Raw genomic sequence first — 20949 nt, 5'->3', positions numbered from 1 at the left:
TCTCTCCCCCATGGCAGTCTCTCCATCCCCATAGGTAGCAAGGGCTCTGAGAACACAGTATTGATCTCCGAGATGTGCAAATCAAGCGTTTGTCAGCAGAACCCCCATTCATCCTGCCTGTTCTGACAGTGAATGGCAGCACAGCAACGCAGCTTCGGTAGCCAGTACCTCGGTTGTAGTGTAAATGAATATTTACTTCTTAAATTGTGCCTAGATGTATATGGAGAGCCAAGATCTATTCCAAAGAATTAGTTGGAATTAGCAGAATGGCTACTATCAGGAAATGTTTGTAACCAGATGCACAGCTTGAAACACACGAATGAGAATTAACTATAAATAAATGTGAGAATTACATCTAAATAGTAAACTATTCTCTGGAAATACGTTAAGTTTAGAGCCTGAAGACTGTTACTTCATGGGTGGGATAGGCTCTTCATTTTCCATTGAGACTGTGATTTTAGCTAGAGGTTCGAATCGTTGCACTACAGAAATATTATTTTATCTCCTCAATTCAGGATTAATCAGTTATTTGATTTCTTAAAAACCCTAGAAGCAAAGCCAAATCCCTTTCTATATTTCTTCTGTAGTCAGTATTTTCCAGTGTTACTAATTCATTTGCATTTTTCTGTGCTTTAAAACTAATTTCCCCTGTGTTCTACTCTATTTTCATCTGTTCAATATTAATCCAGCTAAGATGATTGCAAAGTCTGTAGAATGAGGTGTGAAAGTAAACAACTTCACATTTTCAGCATTGTTTACAGAGCCAATTATCTTGTATGGGAAAGTAACTTCAGTTCTGAGATGCTGATTCCTTCCCGCCCCCCATGTCTTTCACATGGTTGACTCCTTAAAGTATTATTTCCTGTGCTTTAACAATAAGATTAATTTCTGTCCTGTTCTTGTTTCAGAGCCATCCTCTACCAGGAGCACGCTGACCTGCCAAAACTCTACCGAACTGAAGACTTTTTTCCTATGAACTATGTAGGTACTAAGTATCAAAATAATTAATTTTTGACTACCAAAAGGTTTTTAAGAAAGGCTGCGTGAGTTTATTCTTACAGTTCATACTTCATGACATTAGGAAGAAGCAACTGTTACATTTCAGATTTTTGGCTAGCATCTCTAAGGGAAGCTAAAAATTTCTGATCATATTGTAGCTATATGGAGGCTGGAACATTTATTCTAAGATTTGATCACAGTAGTTTGCACTTACTTGATAAGCTTCCTATATCAATGAAGAAAATGTACAAAACCTCACTTTGTTTAGCTTCACATTTTTATACTTAAAATGATCAGAATGTTGAAGAGTGCTCTAGTATAGCATGTTAAAACTGTCGAATAATGTGCTAATACTGCCAGCTTCACAAATGCACAGATGTTCAGATTTTACAAGAGAACGTGAAGTCAGTGTCAAAATTTTAAAATTCAATAAACTGCACGTGGCTGAAGCTTCCAGCACTCTATTTCAAACTCGGAATAGGGTTTTAAAAGCTGTTCTGTAATATAACTTGAATGGTATAAATAAACTTTCTGTTATGGACCTTTGGATGTGCAATTTTGTAACGCAGATGCTATTTAGCCAGGACAAGGAGTAGCATAGTTCATCTCTGCACCTGTAGCTTTTTGGGTTGGTTTGGGTTTTTTTTTGACTGCAAAAATACATCTAGGTAAACAAAACCCACTCAGTTCTCTGAATAAGGAACATTAGGAAGAGAAGGTTATATACTTTCAAGATGATTGGCTTTGCATACAGTACAATATGGAGAAATAAAAATAAATGCTCGTTTTAAAAATACCTGTGGAAAAACTCAAGATGGAGGACCCAATGCAAATTCTGTAAAGAGGTGGGAAAAAAAAGCTTATGGTGAAAGTAAAGCTACATGGCTTTGAGTAACCATGGAGACCAATGCTTTTCTGGTGCAGAAATAAATGAACTCAACCTTTTCATATTTATTAGTGGGACTGATGATGAAAGATGAAGTTGAATTAAAATATAAAGGAACAGAAGACAGACCTAGTCAATGTCTCTGCCCCTGCAATGCAGGTTATTGTAATGGATTATTACTACGAATGAGCTGGTATTACAGAGGCAAATTAGTTATGAAAGGAACAAAATACTCTTAGTTATACCAACCTGTTTATCCAAGTATCAGCTGCTTTATTAACAGAAATGAAGAGACAGTACACACAACATATTCCTGAAATCTTTTGGTTCTGATAAAAATTGAAATAAACTTGTTTTAATACCATAGCAGTGTATGAAATAGATGTACTACAAAATGGTAAACTGTTTACTGTAACTCTGTTAGTGGATATTTGGAATCTACTAATTTCTTGGTGCCAAGAATGATAGAATTTTCCTAGAAAAATACTGGGTGAATATTCAGGTTTCTGTCTTGAAAATACATGTCAAAGGGTCAAATATTAATTGGCAAGTTCTTGCTACAGAAATGTTACTGCTGAACAGACGCTGGCAGCATTAAATGTCACTTGAACTTTCAGTAAGATTAAGAGCTTCTGAAATAAAACTTCAATGCAGATATGTCTGCAACATCATTTAAAAGGTTTGACTGAGTAGAAATCCTAGTGTAGATGAAGGGTTAAGTCACAGTACCCAAAGGAAAATGCTGAGATTAAGTGTGTCTTTAGTGTCTGATGCACTGGACAGAAAACTAGGCATTTAGCAAAAGCTGTCTGTCAGTCTGTCCCTGCTGGAAAATAACTGTTTAGTTTGGAGGAAAGCTTACTGGCTGTAACTATGCTCCAAGGAGTGAGGGGATGGAAGGGGAGGAGTGTACTAAAAGAAGTGTACTTGTTGAACCACGTCATCTCAGCTGCAGGTCAGTGCAAGGAACGATGCTTCACAGTAACAGTTATTACAAGCCCAGAAGAACACCCATAGAAATAAAGTGTGATATAAAATGCAACTACCCTTAACAATCTCCAACTGTCCTTGCTACTCTCGGGTATCATCAAAAGTCAAATTACAGGTCACACCAGCTCTGAAAGAGTTTTTGTTGTGCAAACCTGTCTTGTGTCTAGAAACAATGTGTATGCTAATAACCTCCTGCTTCATTCTCAACTGTTACAACCTTTAGATTTCAGTTAGCGTATTTAAGATGGAAAACACACTTCGCTTTGCTGCAATTCAGGTAAACTGGCTGAAACAAGTTCTTTAGGGAAGAGTCTTAATTGTCTTTTCTGCTCTGTTGTGCTGGCTGAAGCCTGGTGTTTTCAAGGTCTCCCACTGAAGACAGCAGAAGAATTGAGGTGTCAGCTTGAGCTGGCTACTCTGCAAGCACAGCTGGCATGTTTCTAGAGTTCTGCTACAGAACTTCAGTAATGTAGATAAAAATTGGATAACTTCCATCTCATACAATTATAACGGTGTGATAAGATTACACAAACTGGGTTTAAGGTTCCTCCAGTTTCATTGGGCCATTTACCTCTTCTGCTTTGTGACTTCCTCAAAAATGTGTGGTCAGCCTCAAATCTAGAAAGGAATTCTTGCCTAGGCTAAAGTCCAGATTTGAGGAGTAACTTGTTTGAAATACCAGAGAGTTTATACCAAAACTGAAAACAGCTGCCCCCAATCCTTCTTGGTATTCCTGGTAAGACAGACTATTTTTGTGCAAGACCTTTAATTTCATCACTATATAAAATGGTATTTCCTATGATGGAATTTTCTGGCAAATGAAGCATTTCTGGAGTTCACCTTTCATAGTCTTACTATTCCCTGACTACAGACAGGAGCTCAGAATTTGGAAACTTTAACAGAGTTCACTAATATTAAATTAACCTTGCCTAATATTGAGACAAATATGATGCAGATTCATAAGATGATACCCATTTTTTTTATTTCATTACTTAACAGATAAAGGTGGTTGTACTACCATTAAATTGTTCGTTTTTGGGGGTTTTTTTTTTAGATTTTTTTTTTAAAAAGTATTTGAAAAATCCTTTAAGGCCTAGATGAAATGACACAAATTCTGAAATGTCTTAAGTTTTCAGACAGCAGCCTCCTGTGAAATAGAGCAGCCTACAGAGGGAGAAAGGAACATAACCAAGTTTTCTTAGCAAGGAATAACCTTTTCTAGGACTTTAAGTGCCTGGAAATGGTTTTGCTGTTTGAAATGTTGAAGAGCACAGAACTATTTCCTCCTTTACAACATTAATGAAAATTTCACAAGTCAATTTAGTTCTTGTAAAGTATCAAAAAGTAGGTACTCTGATATTTATTAGCCATATGCCCAAATCAAACTCATCGCTCTAATTAAGAACAGTTTTGTTCTCATCGCAATTAATTCCCTTCAGTAAATTATTATCTTGATGAGGTTTTGGTTATGCAGCTGTCTGTTGCACTGCACACGTGCCAAAACACAGGACTGGTTTGACCAAAATCCAATCACACATGTTAACAAACTGGTTTTGTTTTTTTTTTTTTTTTTTTTGTATTCAAATTACTTTTTCTTCAAAGCCAAAACAAGTCTGTAGCTTGCACGGCACACTCCTTCATGTTTAAATGATAAGCATTCCAATACTTTCACTATCATTTACCCTCAATACGTAGTACTTCAGAGAGAGACATAGTTCTAGATAACTTTTTAATATGTGAAAGTGATCTCCATTCATATAAGTACAAAGGGATGAAAAATGCAAGTAATTCATAGACCTTGTTTCTCCAGGATGCAGAACAAGCAAATCACTACAATCCTATTTATAAATTAGTGTTCTAGAATGCTAAATAGTAAAGACAAATTCAGCCAGAGTTAGTTCTGTAGGATTTTCAATATCCTTGAAGGAGATCTGTCTATTCAGTAAGAAAGTACTACACAGCCATGCCCCAGCAGAGCTGTGGAGCACTTTGGGGAAGGAAAAAGAAAAAAAAGGAATGAATGTAGCAAGGGGGATTTACCAAATAGGAATGTAGCACTTGCATGTAATAAAGCAAATATTTACATTAAGCACAATACAGCAATTTATTTAGATGCTTAAATGAAGAATACAAAGGGAAATAAAGATCACAAAATTATACATACTACAACAGTGTGTCATATATTAGATGGTATAAATGAATACAACACCTTGTTGGTGTTAACTAAAGATAAAACTAAATATTCAAAACACAGCACTTGTTTCAGTGTGCTGCTTCAACACAATACACTTTTATACAGATCTAAAAGGTGTCAAAATTAGTAGCTGCAAATTTGTTTCTTGCATGTGATTTTTCTTTTTTAGCTTAAAAGATTTCAGAAAATGGCTCTGAAATACGTTTGTCATCAGTTGTAATGTCAAGGATATTCAGAACAAGAAAATTCTATAATACAATAGAGTCCAGATATATTTTTTTATGTTGCTGGCCTCTGTTTTGAGATTGTACAAGGTTATGTGCAAAAACTAAGTTTGTCAAAATTCATACTATAGCAGTTTCAAGCTTTTGCTAGGTAAACTAGATACAGCATTTATTACACAGCAGGGCAACACTAAAAAAGAGAAACAAATCTATGATGGGTACACAAGAACAATTTCATAAGCTTCACTTGAATAGGTCTAAAAGACTGTACAAATATACATTTCAACTATTCAGAATGATACATGAAAAAAATCAATTTCCCCATAGTCTACTATACACGTTGAACTGGTAGCTTGTATGGTTGGCCCTACACTACCATGTGAAAAAGGGTAATGTTTAAAAAGACATACAACTGAACATGTACAAGAGTGAAATAAATGTTGAAAATGCAGATAAAATAAACCTCTGCTTTTCTCTGTGTGCATTCTGGAGCCACCAGCTTCTCCGTTTTCACATTAAGTTACTGTGCTCATCCCAGCAGGTATTCTCAAGCAAGATTAGCCAACAGCATCCTTAAATAACCACTGGAACAACAGTAGCCGCAACCACCGCACGCCATGACCTAGCACTCGAAAGGCAGTACCAGTTAGAATTGAAGCTTAGCAGTCCTACTGAAATGAACGCGTTTTGACAGTTGTAGACTGGATCGTATTACTGACACTTCTGAGTCGAGCAGCTTATGCTTGCTGGCTACTCAGCTCCACACCAGTTAAGCTGCTATGCATTGGTTCTGCTACTCCATCAGTCACGCTGTCAAACTGATCTCCGTCCTCACTGTCAATTGTGCTATTCTGCCATTCCATCTGCTGATTTGACAAGCTCTCCTCAATCTCTGATGCATTTTTCCATTGCGACTGGTCCTTGGACCAAAACTCTTCTACTTTTCCATAGGAACGATTCTTCCACTTTGACTGTTCTTCATCGCTTTCGGATCCACCCCCTTTTGTCTCAACAGTCGGTTTACTGCTACCAGCATCTTCACTTTGGGAGGATTCATCTGTCCACACTTCTGGTTTTACTTCCGATGTATTATCTTCGAAATCAGAAACCTGCTGAGAACCAGGCCCACTTTCAGACTGTGAAGCTCCATCTTTCCATTCAACAGCATCATCCTGATCGCCTTCGCTATCCGAAACATCACCTACCAGTTTTGCTGGTTCTTCAGCAGAAATAATCTCTTCGTATTTAGAGCTTTCCTCTTGTTTTTGATCAGACTTCTCTGGAGACTGTAAGGTATCTTCTTCAATGATTTCCTTGGATATGCTGTCCTCTGGATTCTCCACTATGCTATCAGAAGAGGTTTTCCCACCAACGTCAGAAATACGCTGACCAAACGGACTACCGCTTTCATTGTATTCCTCTTCTGTATTTTCATAGCTGTCTGAGGAACTTTCATTGTCTTTTTCTAAGTTTATTTTTTTATCAACAGTCTTACTAACATTGACTCTGGAATTCTTTTCATCATGGTTTTCAAACAGCCATTCAGCATCAAAATCCATTTCGTGCTTAACCTTGTTTAACTCTTTCATATTGAAACCAAGCAGCACACCAGGCTTGTATTTTTCGCAATCTCTAACACATTTCTTCCTTTTGTTACTAAAATGAGATGCAATATCAGATTTCCATAGCCACAAACTGGCAGCCAGCTTTTCAATCTCTCTTCTAGTGGGATATGGTTGCTTATTAAAATATTTTGTAAGAAACGTTTTCCTGGCTTCATAGGAATCATCTTCATGACCCTTGGGGTCCAATGCTAGAACTACAGGTTCTTCAGGCTTCTCCTCAAAGGCAGAGGGGGAGTCATCATCGTCCATTTTCCTTTTCTTCATTAGCGAGAATTCCATGTGCTCGTAAGTACGCTTTACAGGTGCCACAGCCGGGGACTGACTCAGCCGAGATGACGAAGTACCTTTGTCCTGGCCATTCTGAGTCTTCCCAACACCTCTGCAGTGGACAAGGTGCAGCGTTATAGTTGAGGCAGTCATGTTACTCGTATATACACCAAGGCAATGAATGCATTTGTAGGTTAGCTTTTTCTCAACCGGATGAACTGTCTGAATTACTTGATGCCTCTCCCGTAGGTGATGTGCAAGCGCATCAGAGATGGGTCCTTTTAGGATTGAAAAGCACAGAGGACAGAGAGTTTTCCCCACATCTTTCTTGTAGGGAACTGCTGCTTGTGGAGAACTTTTTACAGGTACATCAGACTTCTCCTGGGTTTTCGGCTGTGGTTTTGGAGGAACTGGGGGAGTATTTTGAGCATGATAAGCTACAGATTCAGCAGGAGCATCTCTCAGGTTGTAGGTGGTTACAAGAAGATGTATATTCGTGTGACTGCCCTGCTGCAATGTCAAATCAAAGGTTAGAGTGGAATCAGTTTTAGGTCCCATTTCTTCATCAACATGAACCATTCGCATATGAGCAGCCATCTTTTCAACATCATTAAAGGTTGAACGGCAATACGGACAAGACAAACCATGTATTAACATATGATTAAGCAACGTATCAGTGGGTAAATAGCGATTACAGTATAGACATTTGCTAGTGAAATTGTGTATTTTCATTATATAGTTAGCTACCGCAGGCACCTTTTCAGCCTTGTGCTCCTTTTCAAAGTGGACGCTATACACATTTTCAGGAAACAGCTCATTACAGATTGTACAGATTTTCCACTTCTGTGTGGATGATGTATTGACAGCGGAAGGACCTGTAGCAGCTACAGGAGATTTTGAGCCAGACTGACCTAATACTCTTGAAGCGGCCTGCGACTGAGACAACGACGTCTGTTTCAACTGAGCTGAGGGAAGAGAAGATGAATTGGCAGACTGAAGAGAGTATCTTGCCGAGGCCTGTGATCTCTGTTCCCCTCCAAGGGTGTAAGGCCTTCCATTTCCACTCGCTGAAAACTGTTTCATTGTTTGCGATTGTTGTGGAATAGAAACCGGTGCATTACCACTTAAGTTTAGCCTTCCCCCTGGCTGACCAACGTAACTTGGTGGTACTGATTTGACTCCATAATTGTTTTGTTGTAGGTGAACATTTGACATCATATTCACTCCTGCGGAATTTAATGTAGGCTTTGGTATAGTGAGTCTGTTCATCATCTGTTGTGACGAAAGAGATCGAACGCTTCCAGGGGAAAGGGGACCCATCCTCTGAGGGAGTCCCATAGGCTTCTTATCTTGTGGTTTTGGAGCTATTAGCATCAAAGGTTTAGATCTTGGAACCACCACATTAGTGTGACCTATCATTGCTGTTACCTGATATCCTATACGTTCGTGGTCTTCGATAACATGCTGTACTAAAGCTTCGTATGATTTCGGCATAAAAAGGCATCTTTTGCAGTGAATACTACCCTCCTCCCGGGTACTGGAACTTAACGGAACCGCACCATTGAGTGACTTTTCACCTCCCTTCGCTACGTAAGGAGCAGCAACATGCTGAAAATGTTCCCTGTAAATGTGCTTTCTAACTATTTCATACAGAGGATCTCGGTAAGTGCACTTCTTACAGTAATAAACAGCTTGTTCTACACTGTCAGCCTGCTTAGGTTTAAGGCTATCATGTTTGTTTTTATCTTTAAAAGTGCTGATGCCTCCACTTGGTGTATTGGCATTTGGAGCATGAAATATTTTAATGTGCGTTTCCAAAGTCTTTTTGTCCGCATTGAAAGTACAGTAAGGACAATTAAGAAGAATCCTATTTTCAAAGTCTTCACTATGAACATTCCGGAAGTGGCTTTTGTATGCTGAAAAGAACTTCGAGGAAAATGGACATGCACTGCAGCAAAAGGGCTTTGTCCGATAGTCCTTAAAACAAAGAACAAAGCAGAAACTAAATACCGAAAAGCAGTTTTTAGAACAACATCATCCATGATCTTCTCTAAACAATGACGTTTCTAAATAATAGTCTCAAGACCCACTGCAACAGTCTCAAAACTTTCGATTAATTTCTTCTCTCCAATTTTTGGCCTGCAGATCAGGCCCTAAAAAGTTTATCATCTGAACATACATGTGATGTGGCGAGTGCCCATTTAGAGGTCCCTTGAGAGTTTAACCATAAACTCAGCATGCAAGGCTAAATCATAAGCACCTTTCTCCACCAGTCAAAAAGCCTCATTCCCTGCAGCTGAGCTGCATGCAGAAGTTCACCATAAGCTCATCACCAGGGGGAAAAGGCAAGCATGACTCTTTGAGTCGAATGAGACTGTATCCAGAAGATGAGTTACTTACCATCAAAATCTGCCAAACATTTATAGGTATAAGGATATATAACTTTAGCTATTTCAGTGTCTTAATCCCTTACAAACTTTAATATAAAAGATGCTCTTCAAAACTTATTTTTGGTGAACAAATGGATTTAAGCTTACCAAGTCATATACTAATGCTGCACAAGCCCTTAAAGCCACCAAGCCTTTTCCTTCTGATCAAAGCACAAACCTGACTTTTAAAACAATCTTGAATCAGGGAAAAAAAAAAAAGTATTTGAAAATTCTACACTTGCAGTTTCCATGCACCCTTTATCTTTGTTATATTTAACATGTTGCCAATGCAACTTGTCAACTGTTGTAACAGAAACTAAAGTTACATCGGCATTAGAGATAGCCACAAGCAATCTGGCATTTCAGATGAGATAAGACATGAAATTCAAATAGTTACAAACATTCATCATGAGTGTCAAAACAAGTCTTGTGCATCAAGCTACACATAGATCATCTGAAGTAGCTGGAGAGTTGTACTCTCCCTCTGCATAAATAAGTAGGAATATATGCTTCTGTCCACCTTCTGAAGCCTCAGACATCTGGTAGGCTGGAGACAAGATACAACAAAACAAACTAAACAAAATCTGTCTCCTTTTAAATTACAATTTTTATTCTGGCATTAGCTAGGAAAAAGGACAACATCAATATATTGTATGGAACACAATAATAAAGGGACATTTTTAGATTAACACTCCACTAGGAATCCATCAGAATACAGGTTCCCATTTCCTGTAAGAGCAATACCTGATCTTTCAGATGCTAAAAGAGGGCTTATTTTGTAGAGAGATTTCTCACCTTCTCGCTGTTCTGTCAGTGCTGGTATCACTCTATATTGTACCATCGGTAGAGGCTACTGCACTGCACATGACTTGCCTTAAATGTGTTTAATCGGAATCGAGTATTATTTCCTCCCTCCACTTCTAGCTCAATTCACATTTCCTTTATTACTGGCTCAGAAACATCTAGAAAGTAAGACTTCCACTGTCACTTCATTCTGCTGTATAGAACTATATATGCCTAAACCAAATCTCAGACACAGTCAGATTATAAGAATCTTCAGATGTGGCAGACAGCTAACAGAGCTACAACAGTAGTGGGGAGAGCAGCAGTTAGATGTGTTCATTTAAACTTTTTCTGAAATGATGAAAACAGATAATGAAACATTTAAGGAAAGGTAAAAAACTTATCACGAACTGTATAAAATTGTTGATCTTTTGACTGGAACGATGATGAAATTGTGCTAAGCTTGAAAACAGACGGGGTCCTAATACACAGTTGTCAAAGGGCGAGTAAGATTTCTCGACCAATCAATTCTCCAGTATTTGGCTATCCATACCACTAAGCTAAAGAGCAGGATTATTACTTTAAAACAAACAAACAAAACCCCCAGCTTTTTGCTGTCCCTTAAACTGACGACAAATGAAGATCAATGGGTAAAACTGCAGGAAAAGCTCTTCGCGTGTTTGTGAAATGCCCTTTAGTATAAACCATCTTCAGAATCAGATGTGTCAACATAAACTATTACCAACCTGATTTTTTGTAAGCGATGGGTCCCACAATCCTACATCTTCCCATGTAGTGTTTTTCAAATAAAAGTCATTAGGTTCAAACTGCTTAAAATCCTGGAGAAGGGGAAGATGGGAAGAGAGTACAGAGAATCAAAACCAAAGACCACCTGCTCCCTGAAGCAACTCTTGTAAGCATCCATGCAGTCCTCTCAAGTGCTGCTGGCAAATAGTAGATATTATTCATTCAAGGAAGCACGGGTATTTAAGATGCACCTCTTTGGAGGTGAAGAGTTGTGAACAGTCTCTATATCATAAAACACCTGAAGAACTATTTTCAATAATCATCCTCCTAATTAACCCAAGGCTGTAATCACATACCTGCCCCCTTTTCAAAAGCAGTCATGGAGAAAAGTATTCCTGAGCTCGTGCTAAACATTTAAGATCATACAGATGCTTTACCATAACTTTGATGTTTGTTTGGCATTTTGGGTTTTTTTGGTTGGCTGTTTTTTTTTTGGGGGGGGGGGGGGGGGGGGGCGTGGTGGTGTTGGGTTTGGTTGTTTTTTGTTTTTTTTTAATTACTTTAATTTCACACAAGAATCCAGATAAAAGTTTTAAAAGTTTGACTACATGTACAATACGTCCAAGTAGCCCAATTCCTATTTAAAGAAAAAAAAAAATCTTATGAAATACTCTGGCATTTCATCTTTGGTATATAAGTCAGCAGCACATAAGGACTCAAAAATAGTATTTCCACTGAAATGAATACTGAAAGTAATATTGTCCCAGTTCAGAATTTTACCCTTAAAAATCATACTTGCTCCAAAAATTTTCCAAGCAGGAAGGACTGGCATTTCTTTCTCTTAAACATCTCACTTAAATACTCTTTAAAGAGACACTAACAGAAGAGCCAAAGCAAACAGGTCATAATTTGCTGAGTACTCTAAAGAGTTAAAGTGTGTGAGTTGACAGTACCGAAGTTAGTGTTCAGGAGAGAAAGCTGCACTTTTGAGACGATAGTTATGAAGTTTGTCCAGAAGAGTAGCACAAACACCCTTCCCTTCTAGGAACTAACACAGGTACAGAAGTGATTCTTTACCTTGACCTGCTGTTAGCACTGACAAACACTTCATGAAAACCTCAGAACCATCTTCTGTCCCCCAAGAACATCCTATACCGCACCTAGTTCTTGCTTCATTCCTAAATGGTCAGTTAGCAAATGCTATTTTTAAGAATCCAACAAAAACAAATGACAACCTACCTTCAATGTATGTCCAGTCAGTCACATATAGCCTGAAGTGTATCTTGTCTCCACTAAACTTTCTAAGAAGTGTTTGCAGGTACATTTTTAGCTCAAGTTATTAATGAAGTCCTACTTTGTGTAGAACTTAAAAAGCAATACAGGGGTAGCAAACACCTGAGCAACAAGGCTCAAATGGAATCCCAGAATCATTCTCAGAAGCTGATGAGAACAGAGCAGTATGGTGTGGGAACAGGATATACGGGATTCCTTCAAAATTCACAGTAAAAATTTAACATTTTGTGAAAAAGGTCTAAAAAAAAAAAAACATGTCATACACCAAAGACCTCACAGTCCCACTAACTTCGGAGCATTTTAACTCTTAACTACAACACTTGGGAGGTATCATACTTACTTCTATATGTTCTTTACAGTATTCCAAACCAATGTCACTAAGTATTTTTTTCACAGTTTTCCGGGCCTTTCTTAAACTGCCAAGGTTGTTGACAGGAAGTTGGAACATAGTTTCTATTGAAAAAGAAAGTAAGAGAAAAGGTTTAAGTCAAATGTGTTTTGTCTGACAGAGTGTTGCACTTTCAATTATTAGTAATTTTCTGTCTCATTCTACCCACATAACTCAGTATCAGAGCTGTACCATTAACTAAGAAACTACCACATTTTCTGTCTGATTTGTTCTTAAATTAGGCTGGCCATAAAGCTAGAATATTGACAAACTTAAGAGAGCACTTAAAAAAACCAACAAACTGATGTAACAACTATTGCAGAAGTAATCAGCTGCATCTGGACATAATTCTTTTTTTAAAGTGTTTGTATTTACATGAAGTTTACACCCTATGCTGAAATACTTAAAAAACTCGATCTATCTTTTGTGCATAGATAGGCATCCTAACTGATTTGAAAATTGGTAAGTTGAACTTCAAGGTTTGTGTCAGTCTTGTAACAGATTTAATAGTATCTCTTCAGTGAGAAATGCTTCTTGCATTCAACTGTAGGTAGGAGAAGAAATTAATACTGTTTCTTCCATTTACTGTATTTATAGCTTTAAATGGCTGACAAGCTGTTTAGCATTCTTCTTTTATTAGGATGGGACCTGAAATCTTGGTTAGAGCCCTTCAGAGATATAAATCACTGGAAAAAGTACAGGAGATGGCTTAACACCTCTAAGTGTAGCTGGATATTTTCAGCCTACAAGACAACCCTCCCTTTCAGTTCCTCACACAGAGATAGCTAATTCCAATTAAACTGTTAATGACTGGGGCTATCCAGCTAAAATAAAGTCTAAAATTTTAAGATATGTGGATTCCCAGATTCAACCATTACCACTAAGAATTCTTCCAAACGCTAATAACTAGTCTTATTTTGTGTATGCAGGAGTTCTCAGTCTGCATGCTGCTATCCTTACAGGAAGCGCTTGCTCAGCTACAGAACCATCATCATCAAGTCATCTGCACTTTAAGAAGGTGCAAAATGGCAGAAACGTGGAAGTCCCTGACAACGTACAGTTATTTTGGAAGTGAGAGGGGGTGGAGCCAGCAATAAAAAGGTAGTTTTTTCTCAAAGAAAAGGGGAGGAAGCTTCTTAAATAGCAAGAAAGTGTCAGAGTTGTTACCTTGTTCCCTAGGTTTTAATGGTACCATGCCTTTTACATAAAGAGTATCACCCCAGAAGATAAAAGCTGCATTTTTGATCATTAGTATTTCCGTGAGCGAATTCAGAAATGTTGCTTTGTTTGAACAATAAAAGGTTTGACTTGTATCAACAAATTAATTCACTGTAGGGCCAACGACTACCTACATCAACTAGAAGTGGACTTTCTTTTTGTTAGAAGCTTGAAAGTATTTTTTAACACTTTCAAGCAGAAGCCTAGAATGCAGAGTTAACAGAAGTTTGCAGCCATTAAATATCTGAGTTACACAAAAATTCTCCCCTTTCATCATGAGATCAAGGGCAATTGCTAAGCTACAAAGAGCTTACTAAGAAATTTCCTCAAAGTACAAAGGATATGGGTTGTGGCTACAAGAGCGTCTCTCTGATCAAAACCAACCCTTCTATATGCACCATCATGCACGTTCCTTAAAGTATTAGTTGTCTGTTTACACACTACCCTTTTTATTTTCATATCCTACCAACTTTTACCGGGTAATGCTTTAAGACAGTCACTAACAACTTACTATTCCATGATTCCCACCAACACTGTTTAGTTTCAAAAATAAACAAAACTGACAAGTCCTGCATGTAACAGTGCTAATACAAACCACTTCAATCAGTTCCACAATCTACAAGTAGTGCTGCTAGCACATGTTGCTCGGCTCTAGTCTCTTCAATGAATTCAGAAATCGCTCCTGGGTAAGAGCAGAAAGGTATCAAGACATTTAGGATTCATATCAGAACTATAAATTAGAAACTAAGTGGAAACAAGCCTGAGTTTCTTTAAAGATCTACAGGAAAACTTTCAGAAGTACCAAAGCCACTCTGATCATTAAGGATTTTGGTACTTGTATCAGGCTGGCCACTGTCACAGATTACCAGAAGCAAATATAGCGTCATTTTAACACCCTTATATGAAAACTAGGAAACCAAAGGGGGAAAAAAAAAACCCTCCACCCAAAAACATTTAGACTTTGTCTGTAAATCTCAGGGATTCCAAATTACTCAGTTACAGTATTTGCAATAATGAAGTTACTTAGACACATCATGCAAAGTGAGTAATGACAGTAATTTTCAAACAACGTAGGCCAGAAAAAAAATATTTCAGTGTTCTGTATTTCAATGTTCTGTATTAATTTCCTCCAAGTAACACTTGTTAAGAGAATGTAGTGTAATCAAAACCATCTTGATTTCTTCACATGCAAAACTCGAAATGCAAATTATTAATTTATGTGACTGTAGAGGTATTTCAGCTAACTCTAGTCTCAGAGAAAAGGATGAGAATTGGAAAAAATTTAGAATTAAGTTCATATGAAAAGTAGCTATGTTCTATATCTTATCTGGCACCCTTCATTTTAGGGAAATTCAAACCCACTTTAAAATATGAAGCGGTAGCATTCTAGTGAAATACCTTATAGGTAGATTCACTTACAAGTCTCGTGATACGAACGCTGATCAAGCTATGAAGAGCACTTCTGCAGGCATTCTTTGCCACCTCAGAGAAGGCAAGGATTAAATAGATCAGAGCAGTAAACTCCTCTCTCTTCCCAGTTATTCACTCTAAAGCCTCTAATGACTTTGTATGGGAAATCATGAACTGCTCTTTTTTTATGCTGTATCCATTCTCATCTGTACTCTTTCATAATCAAATATCTGCAATTATAAACAATATCCAGGCCTAAGACACTCTCCCTCTCTATGCAAGAGTGAATGTGATCATTGAAGTAATTAGAGTGATTCATGTCATCCTTTCAGAACACTACTCGCTCCTGCCCAGTGAATTATTTTTAATCCTCATAAAGGCCTAGGAAATAAGGTTTGAATCTGAGTTTCTAACTTCTTGTTACTTTGAAAACTGACTCAGGCAAATCAGTTATTTTATCAAAACCTGCATTCAAGCTTACAGTTCCTTTATCCTTTCCTCTTTCTTATATTAAGAGCTATTTCTAAAGACACACATTGAAGAAAAGTTTAAGAAAACACTTTCAACATACGTAAGTTTTTATAACTGTGCTGTGTATTAGGCTTTGATTAAGTAACTACAGACTGTGCCAAGTTCTGCCCTGCTTTTCTACCCGTCCTTGCCCATACTGCGGTATCAGTTTTACTGTGTAAGCACCTCTGGGCAGAGGCTATATCCTGTTATTTGTACTATTACTTAACATGCTTTTGGATGAAGTAAAATAAAAATAATACCATTTATGACAAAGTATAAGCACATAAATGGTGGAAAAGCTTTTGTAATGGATATTTACCTTGCAAACAGGAATTTGTATTCAGACATTGTTGTATTAAAAAAACAAAGACCACAAAGAGTACATTTACATATTTCAGGGCAATATTATAATTAGTTTAGTTACTTCAGCAAATCGAACTAAAAATCTCCTTGACTAAAAATATTATTTGAAGGTTGCAATTTTGCTTCAATTGTAAAAACAACATCTAACATAGCTTAAAGTTGAGCCCGGCCCATTTTAAAGACATGAATAGTAACTGAAAATATTTAACAACAGGGCTGAGGATCAGCAGTGCCAATTTTGTGAAGTATTAGTAACAAATTAGTTTAAAAGATGGTAAAGACTAATGGGAACAATGCTGTTGCCTAAGAATTTCCACTCCTAATTAGTCTATTGATTAATGCAAATGGTTTAGTAAGGTTGTGTCCTATTTGCAATTCCCAAGCAGTAGCATTTTCTCTATTTTTGATCTGTAGTTGAAGTAGTAAGCAAAGCTTAATATTTCCAGGTGGAAAAAGCAACTCCAGCCTGCACTTTCTTCTCCTCAGGCCAGTCACTACAAAATAGCTTTCAATGGTGAGCCCACCATCACTTTTTCATGAGTTAAATCAGATCTGACTTGTGTGATACTAGAACTGCATTAATAGGAAAACAAAAAATACCACATAGTGCACAGAGTGGAGTTATACCCTTAAACACAGATCACAAAGTGGAAAGAAAATATGCTTCCATAACATTCTATTCCCTCTCTTCCCTAAACAGAATTGGGAAGTACGGCTCTGAACACTAAGCTACAATAACATAACACAAGTTTGCTTTCAAAGCACAGAATAATTTTTTTTTTTTTTTTAAAGTCAAGAACATCCATTTGTTAAAAGTTCTTGCTGCTGCAGTTCATAGAGCCAGAGTGAAAAATATTAATGTAGCCAAGAAATTAATCATGGCTCCACTAATTGCTTTTCTCTAAAGGCAACTGAATAAGCATTGCTCTCACTGTATTGCATTGGTTCAGTAATGCTTTCAGTAGCTTCTTCATAGCTACCTGTATGCTCGATTTTTTCAACAAAAATTATATGAAGCAACATAGTCAAGCATGTTCAGGATTTGAATGAATATTTTCAAGTGAACTTCAAATCCAAGGTGATAATGTCCTAGTAATTTTATGCCAGAATAACCCAAGTTCTTAATATCAAACATTAAATTTTAAACCTTCTAGCAGGCTGTGCTGTTTTGTTTAAAACCAAAGTCCCCACTCATTTTGCTTGTAAAGAAACCTTTTTTTTTTTTTTTCTCATGACAAAGCAAGAGTCAGTACAAAGTTTGTCTTTAGGCAATAATCACTTCTAAACTTGAAAGTCAGCCACAAGTCTCAAAATAATGCTTATTAACAAATAGTTTATTTTAGCACAAAACACTACTAACAATTTCTTCACCAAAAGAATCAAATGCTTTCTCTTAATTACTATGTCTAATATACCTAGACATGCCAAATATACCATGATATATATATAAACTCAAGTGATAAAGCAAGCAAATTATTTAGGACTGCCTGAAAACAAGATCTCTGTTCTATCTGCACCATCTTCTTACCACTGCCCTTTTGCCTGCCTCACAGTCAAGTCTTAAAGATAAGAAATTATCAAGATCTTCCTATCACAACACATCATAATAGAGGATATAATTAGATCTTCACATCTGAAAACCGAAGATCAACTTTAGTTCGCAAATTCTGCTTGAGAGCTGAATCCAACTCACCTAATCTTAACAAAAACCTCATCCTTAAGCAAATACAGTTCATTTTTTTTAGGATGTTTCTTCACCATTTAATCATAATTAGTGGAGAGCCAGATACAGTCTGGTATTTTTACCAGTTTGTGACTACAAAAAGAGCATTGAGCATCTCCATTTCTATTTACAGCAAGAAACTCAAATTGCAGTTGCAATATACACAACACACTGCTGGCTCATCCTTGAATGTGGACATTAAAACAGTTGTGATTAAGCGTCTCAAATCGCCATTTAGACATTAATGCTATTCTTGAAATTAGGTATCCTTGACCTGACCAAAAGTGATGTTTAAGGGAGGACACCTGGAACACCTCTCCTTCACTGTCAGGGCTGCTGCTTCCTGCTCTGAAGCTTAGATCCAAGTCATTATTTTAACAGAACACAATACTACGGAATGCAGCATCTACTACTGACAAAACCCACTAGTGCTTTAATCTGGCACTGCAGCTACTGCTACATGCAACATCCCCCCAGGGAAGGATGGCCATAATAAAGGGTCACAGATCAACTGATCCTTCTGTAAAATAGTTTACTTGAATGCTGTTTCTCCTGCTTTTCTACTGAAATGCCAAAAGTGAACAGTCTTAAATACTCTGCACTTCAGTGAAGACAAATAAAAGGCACAAGCAGCTCAAGCTTTACACATCTATCAGTTACCAATTCCTGACAGTTAAGGAACTGCTACTTATCTAATATTATAGGCTCAAACCAGAACTTCTCTCTGAGCTCTCAAAGTAGCTTTCAAGAGGAGCTCAGCAGCTTTTTTTTTTTTAAATGAAGGAGGAATTAATTTATCCTGAGATGATACCACTCAATCAATGACAATTCCAGCCCAGGATTCTAGTTAGCGAGACATCCTGTATTTTCATATATTCTGTTTTATAGTAGCCAAGGCATAACTGATTTTTGTTATTTTCCTGTATGGTTCTACTCTATCCTATTCATTCCTGCACAAGTCCTAGATATTTAGCACATCATAGAACTTTTCTTTGTAAGGGAATGTGCATCTGTACACACATTCACAGAAAAATAAGACAATCACATATATGTTCAACAAAAATATTTCTACAGAGAAACCTGAGCATTTTTTTATCCTCATTAAGTAACAGAAATAATAAGATCTGCCTCTAAATCAACCACTTATTTTCAAATTCATGATTCAACAAACACAGTAAGAATTAAGTTTGTGTCTGCCTTTCTGTTTCCTACTTCCAGACTTGGGTCCCACCTGCAAATACACTGGGAAGGCCTTTTTTGTAAGTTGAATTACACATCAATCTACACTGAAGTGATTACATAAACCCAAGAGCAACAATGTCTTCAGGTACCTAAGAAAATGGATTACTAACCTAGTTACAAGAAATTCTGAAAAATTAGACTGATTTAATAAGATGATCTCATTCATGTTTAGTGTGCTTGCACACAGAATGTCAGACTGCACCAGTCACAAAATAATGGTAAAACAAGCAGACTAACTGTGCAAGAAATAATTTGGAACCTTCTTTTGCTCTGTATTTATGCAGTACCTAAGAAAAAGGTCTAGTCTACAGCCAGGTACTGATTCCTAGAATAACTCAGTAGGCAAATGTAAGGAGAACAGACAAGCTATAAAAGAGCAAAATATCATTACTGAATTAGAAACACTGTACTTCAGTTTTCATTTCACAGTCTCGTTTTGGAAATGCAAAGACCCGTTTTAGACAAACTTCATGCAGTACTATTTCACTGCTATGGGTATCAGCCACTATGCAAAGCATGAACATAAAGCTAAGACAAGTTTCCTAGCTAGCGCACATATGTTAACAAAAAGGCCTGAATGAAGAACTCTCAAATCTTCATCCAAAAATCTGAAGGGGGAGCAGGAGGGAAGGTTTTGTGAAAAAGCAAGGAGTATTTGCAAGGTAAGTAGAGGAACAACAGTTGAGACTTCACAGAACTCAAAGTGTGTACACGGCATTGTGCTTGGGAGAACTGAAGCACTGTCTTTGGCTTTTAACAGGCTGTAAGAGTCCCAGGAAGGAAGGATTTAATCTGAAGTGCAGTTCTGATATGTGCATCTTACAAACTCAAAATTAAGGCATGAAATGAGTACAAAGACTTCTGAAGTTTGAGAATTCTACAGGAACCAGCAGTTCTGTTCACTCAATAGAATGGGCCAGGACATAATATAGGCAGATTGATTTAAATTAATAATTATGTCCAAGTTTTAGGAAGCAACTAAAACTGCAGGCCAATGGAGGCAACAACATTGTGCCTCATTTGTTTAAAATCAAAGGCTTCTTCAGTGTTTTCAAAGAACTCGGCTTCACTGATGCAGTAAGAAAGGGACCTCACTTCAAGGTTAGTATTGCTTCACAGCAAAGAGTTTTTTCTCTCTACTCAGTTTTCTAACCTCGTTAGCCATAGCTGGTAGAAGAAAATACTCGTAGGTGAAAAAAGTGTGTAGCACCTTGAAATGCTCTCAGGAGCACTAGTGTGAACAATATTCAGGAAAAAACATAATGCAAGTGAACAGGAGGGACAAACCCATTACTTGAGAAAATTTCTGCTTAGTTGTAGGAATTTAACAGTTCCAAAGACACAGGAAATCAAGACTTCTAATTTTTATGGCATGATGAAAAAGCAGAAAGGAAAAACAAGGTTTAGCCCAAAAATTAACCACCGCATAGTCACAGAGAAGTTTCAACAAACTCCAAATTCCTCAACATATCACTTTTTTTTTTTAACACAGGTTTTAGCATTTAGATAGACTTGCAGTGACTTTCAACTCAAAATTACCTCGCTCCAACTTGCTACTCTTACTAGCACTTCAGATTGCAGATGGAAAAACAATTGTAGTCACTATTCTAAAAACATCCAGAATGTGAAGTCTGACACATCCTCCTGTTATGCTA

At 37.2% G+C, this 20949-nt stretch overlaps 1 protein-coding gene across 10 annotated transcripts in view; it reads right to left on the bottom strand.

Annotated features, from left to right (window-relative positions):
* Window positions 1–4949: 4949 nt before the first annotated feature.
* The window catches only part of ADNP (activity dependent neuroprotector homeobox), a 32871-nt gene continuing 16871 nt past the window's right edge, over window positions 4950–20949 (bottom strand). For all 10 annotated transcript variants that reach the window (XM_075720936.1, XM_075720939.1, XM_075720937.1 and 7 more), the window contains 3 exons: window positions 12778–12890; window positions 11144–11236; window positions 4950–9162 (listed from right to left, as the gene is read on the bottom strand). In XM_075720936.1, the coding sequence (XP_075577051.1) occupies window positions 6031–9162; window positions 11144–11236; window positions 12778–12890 (3338 nt within the window). In that variant the 3' untranslated portion in view covers window positions 4950–6030. The remainder of the gene's footprint in view (window positions 9163–11143; window positions 11237–12777; window positions 12891–20949) is intronic.

The sequence above is a fragment of the Pelecanus crispus genome, chromosome 14 (assembly GCF_030463565.1).
Source record: "Pelecanus crispus isolate bPelCri1 chromosome 14, bPelCri1.pri, whole genome shotgun sequence".
In the NCBI taxonomy this organism is placed as follows: Eukaryota; Metazoa; Chordata; class Aves; order Pelecaniformes; family Pelecanidae; genus Pelecanus; species Pelecanus crispus.
The sequence above is the reverse complement of the archived record's forward strand: the minus strand, read 5'-3'. Positions and strand labels throughout refer to the sequence as shown.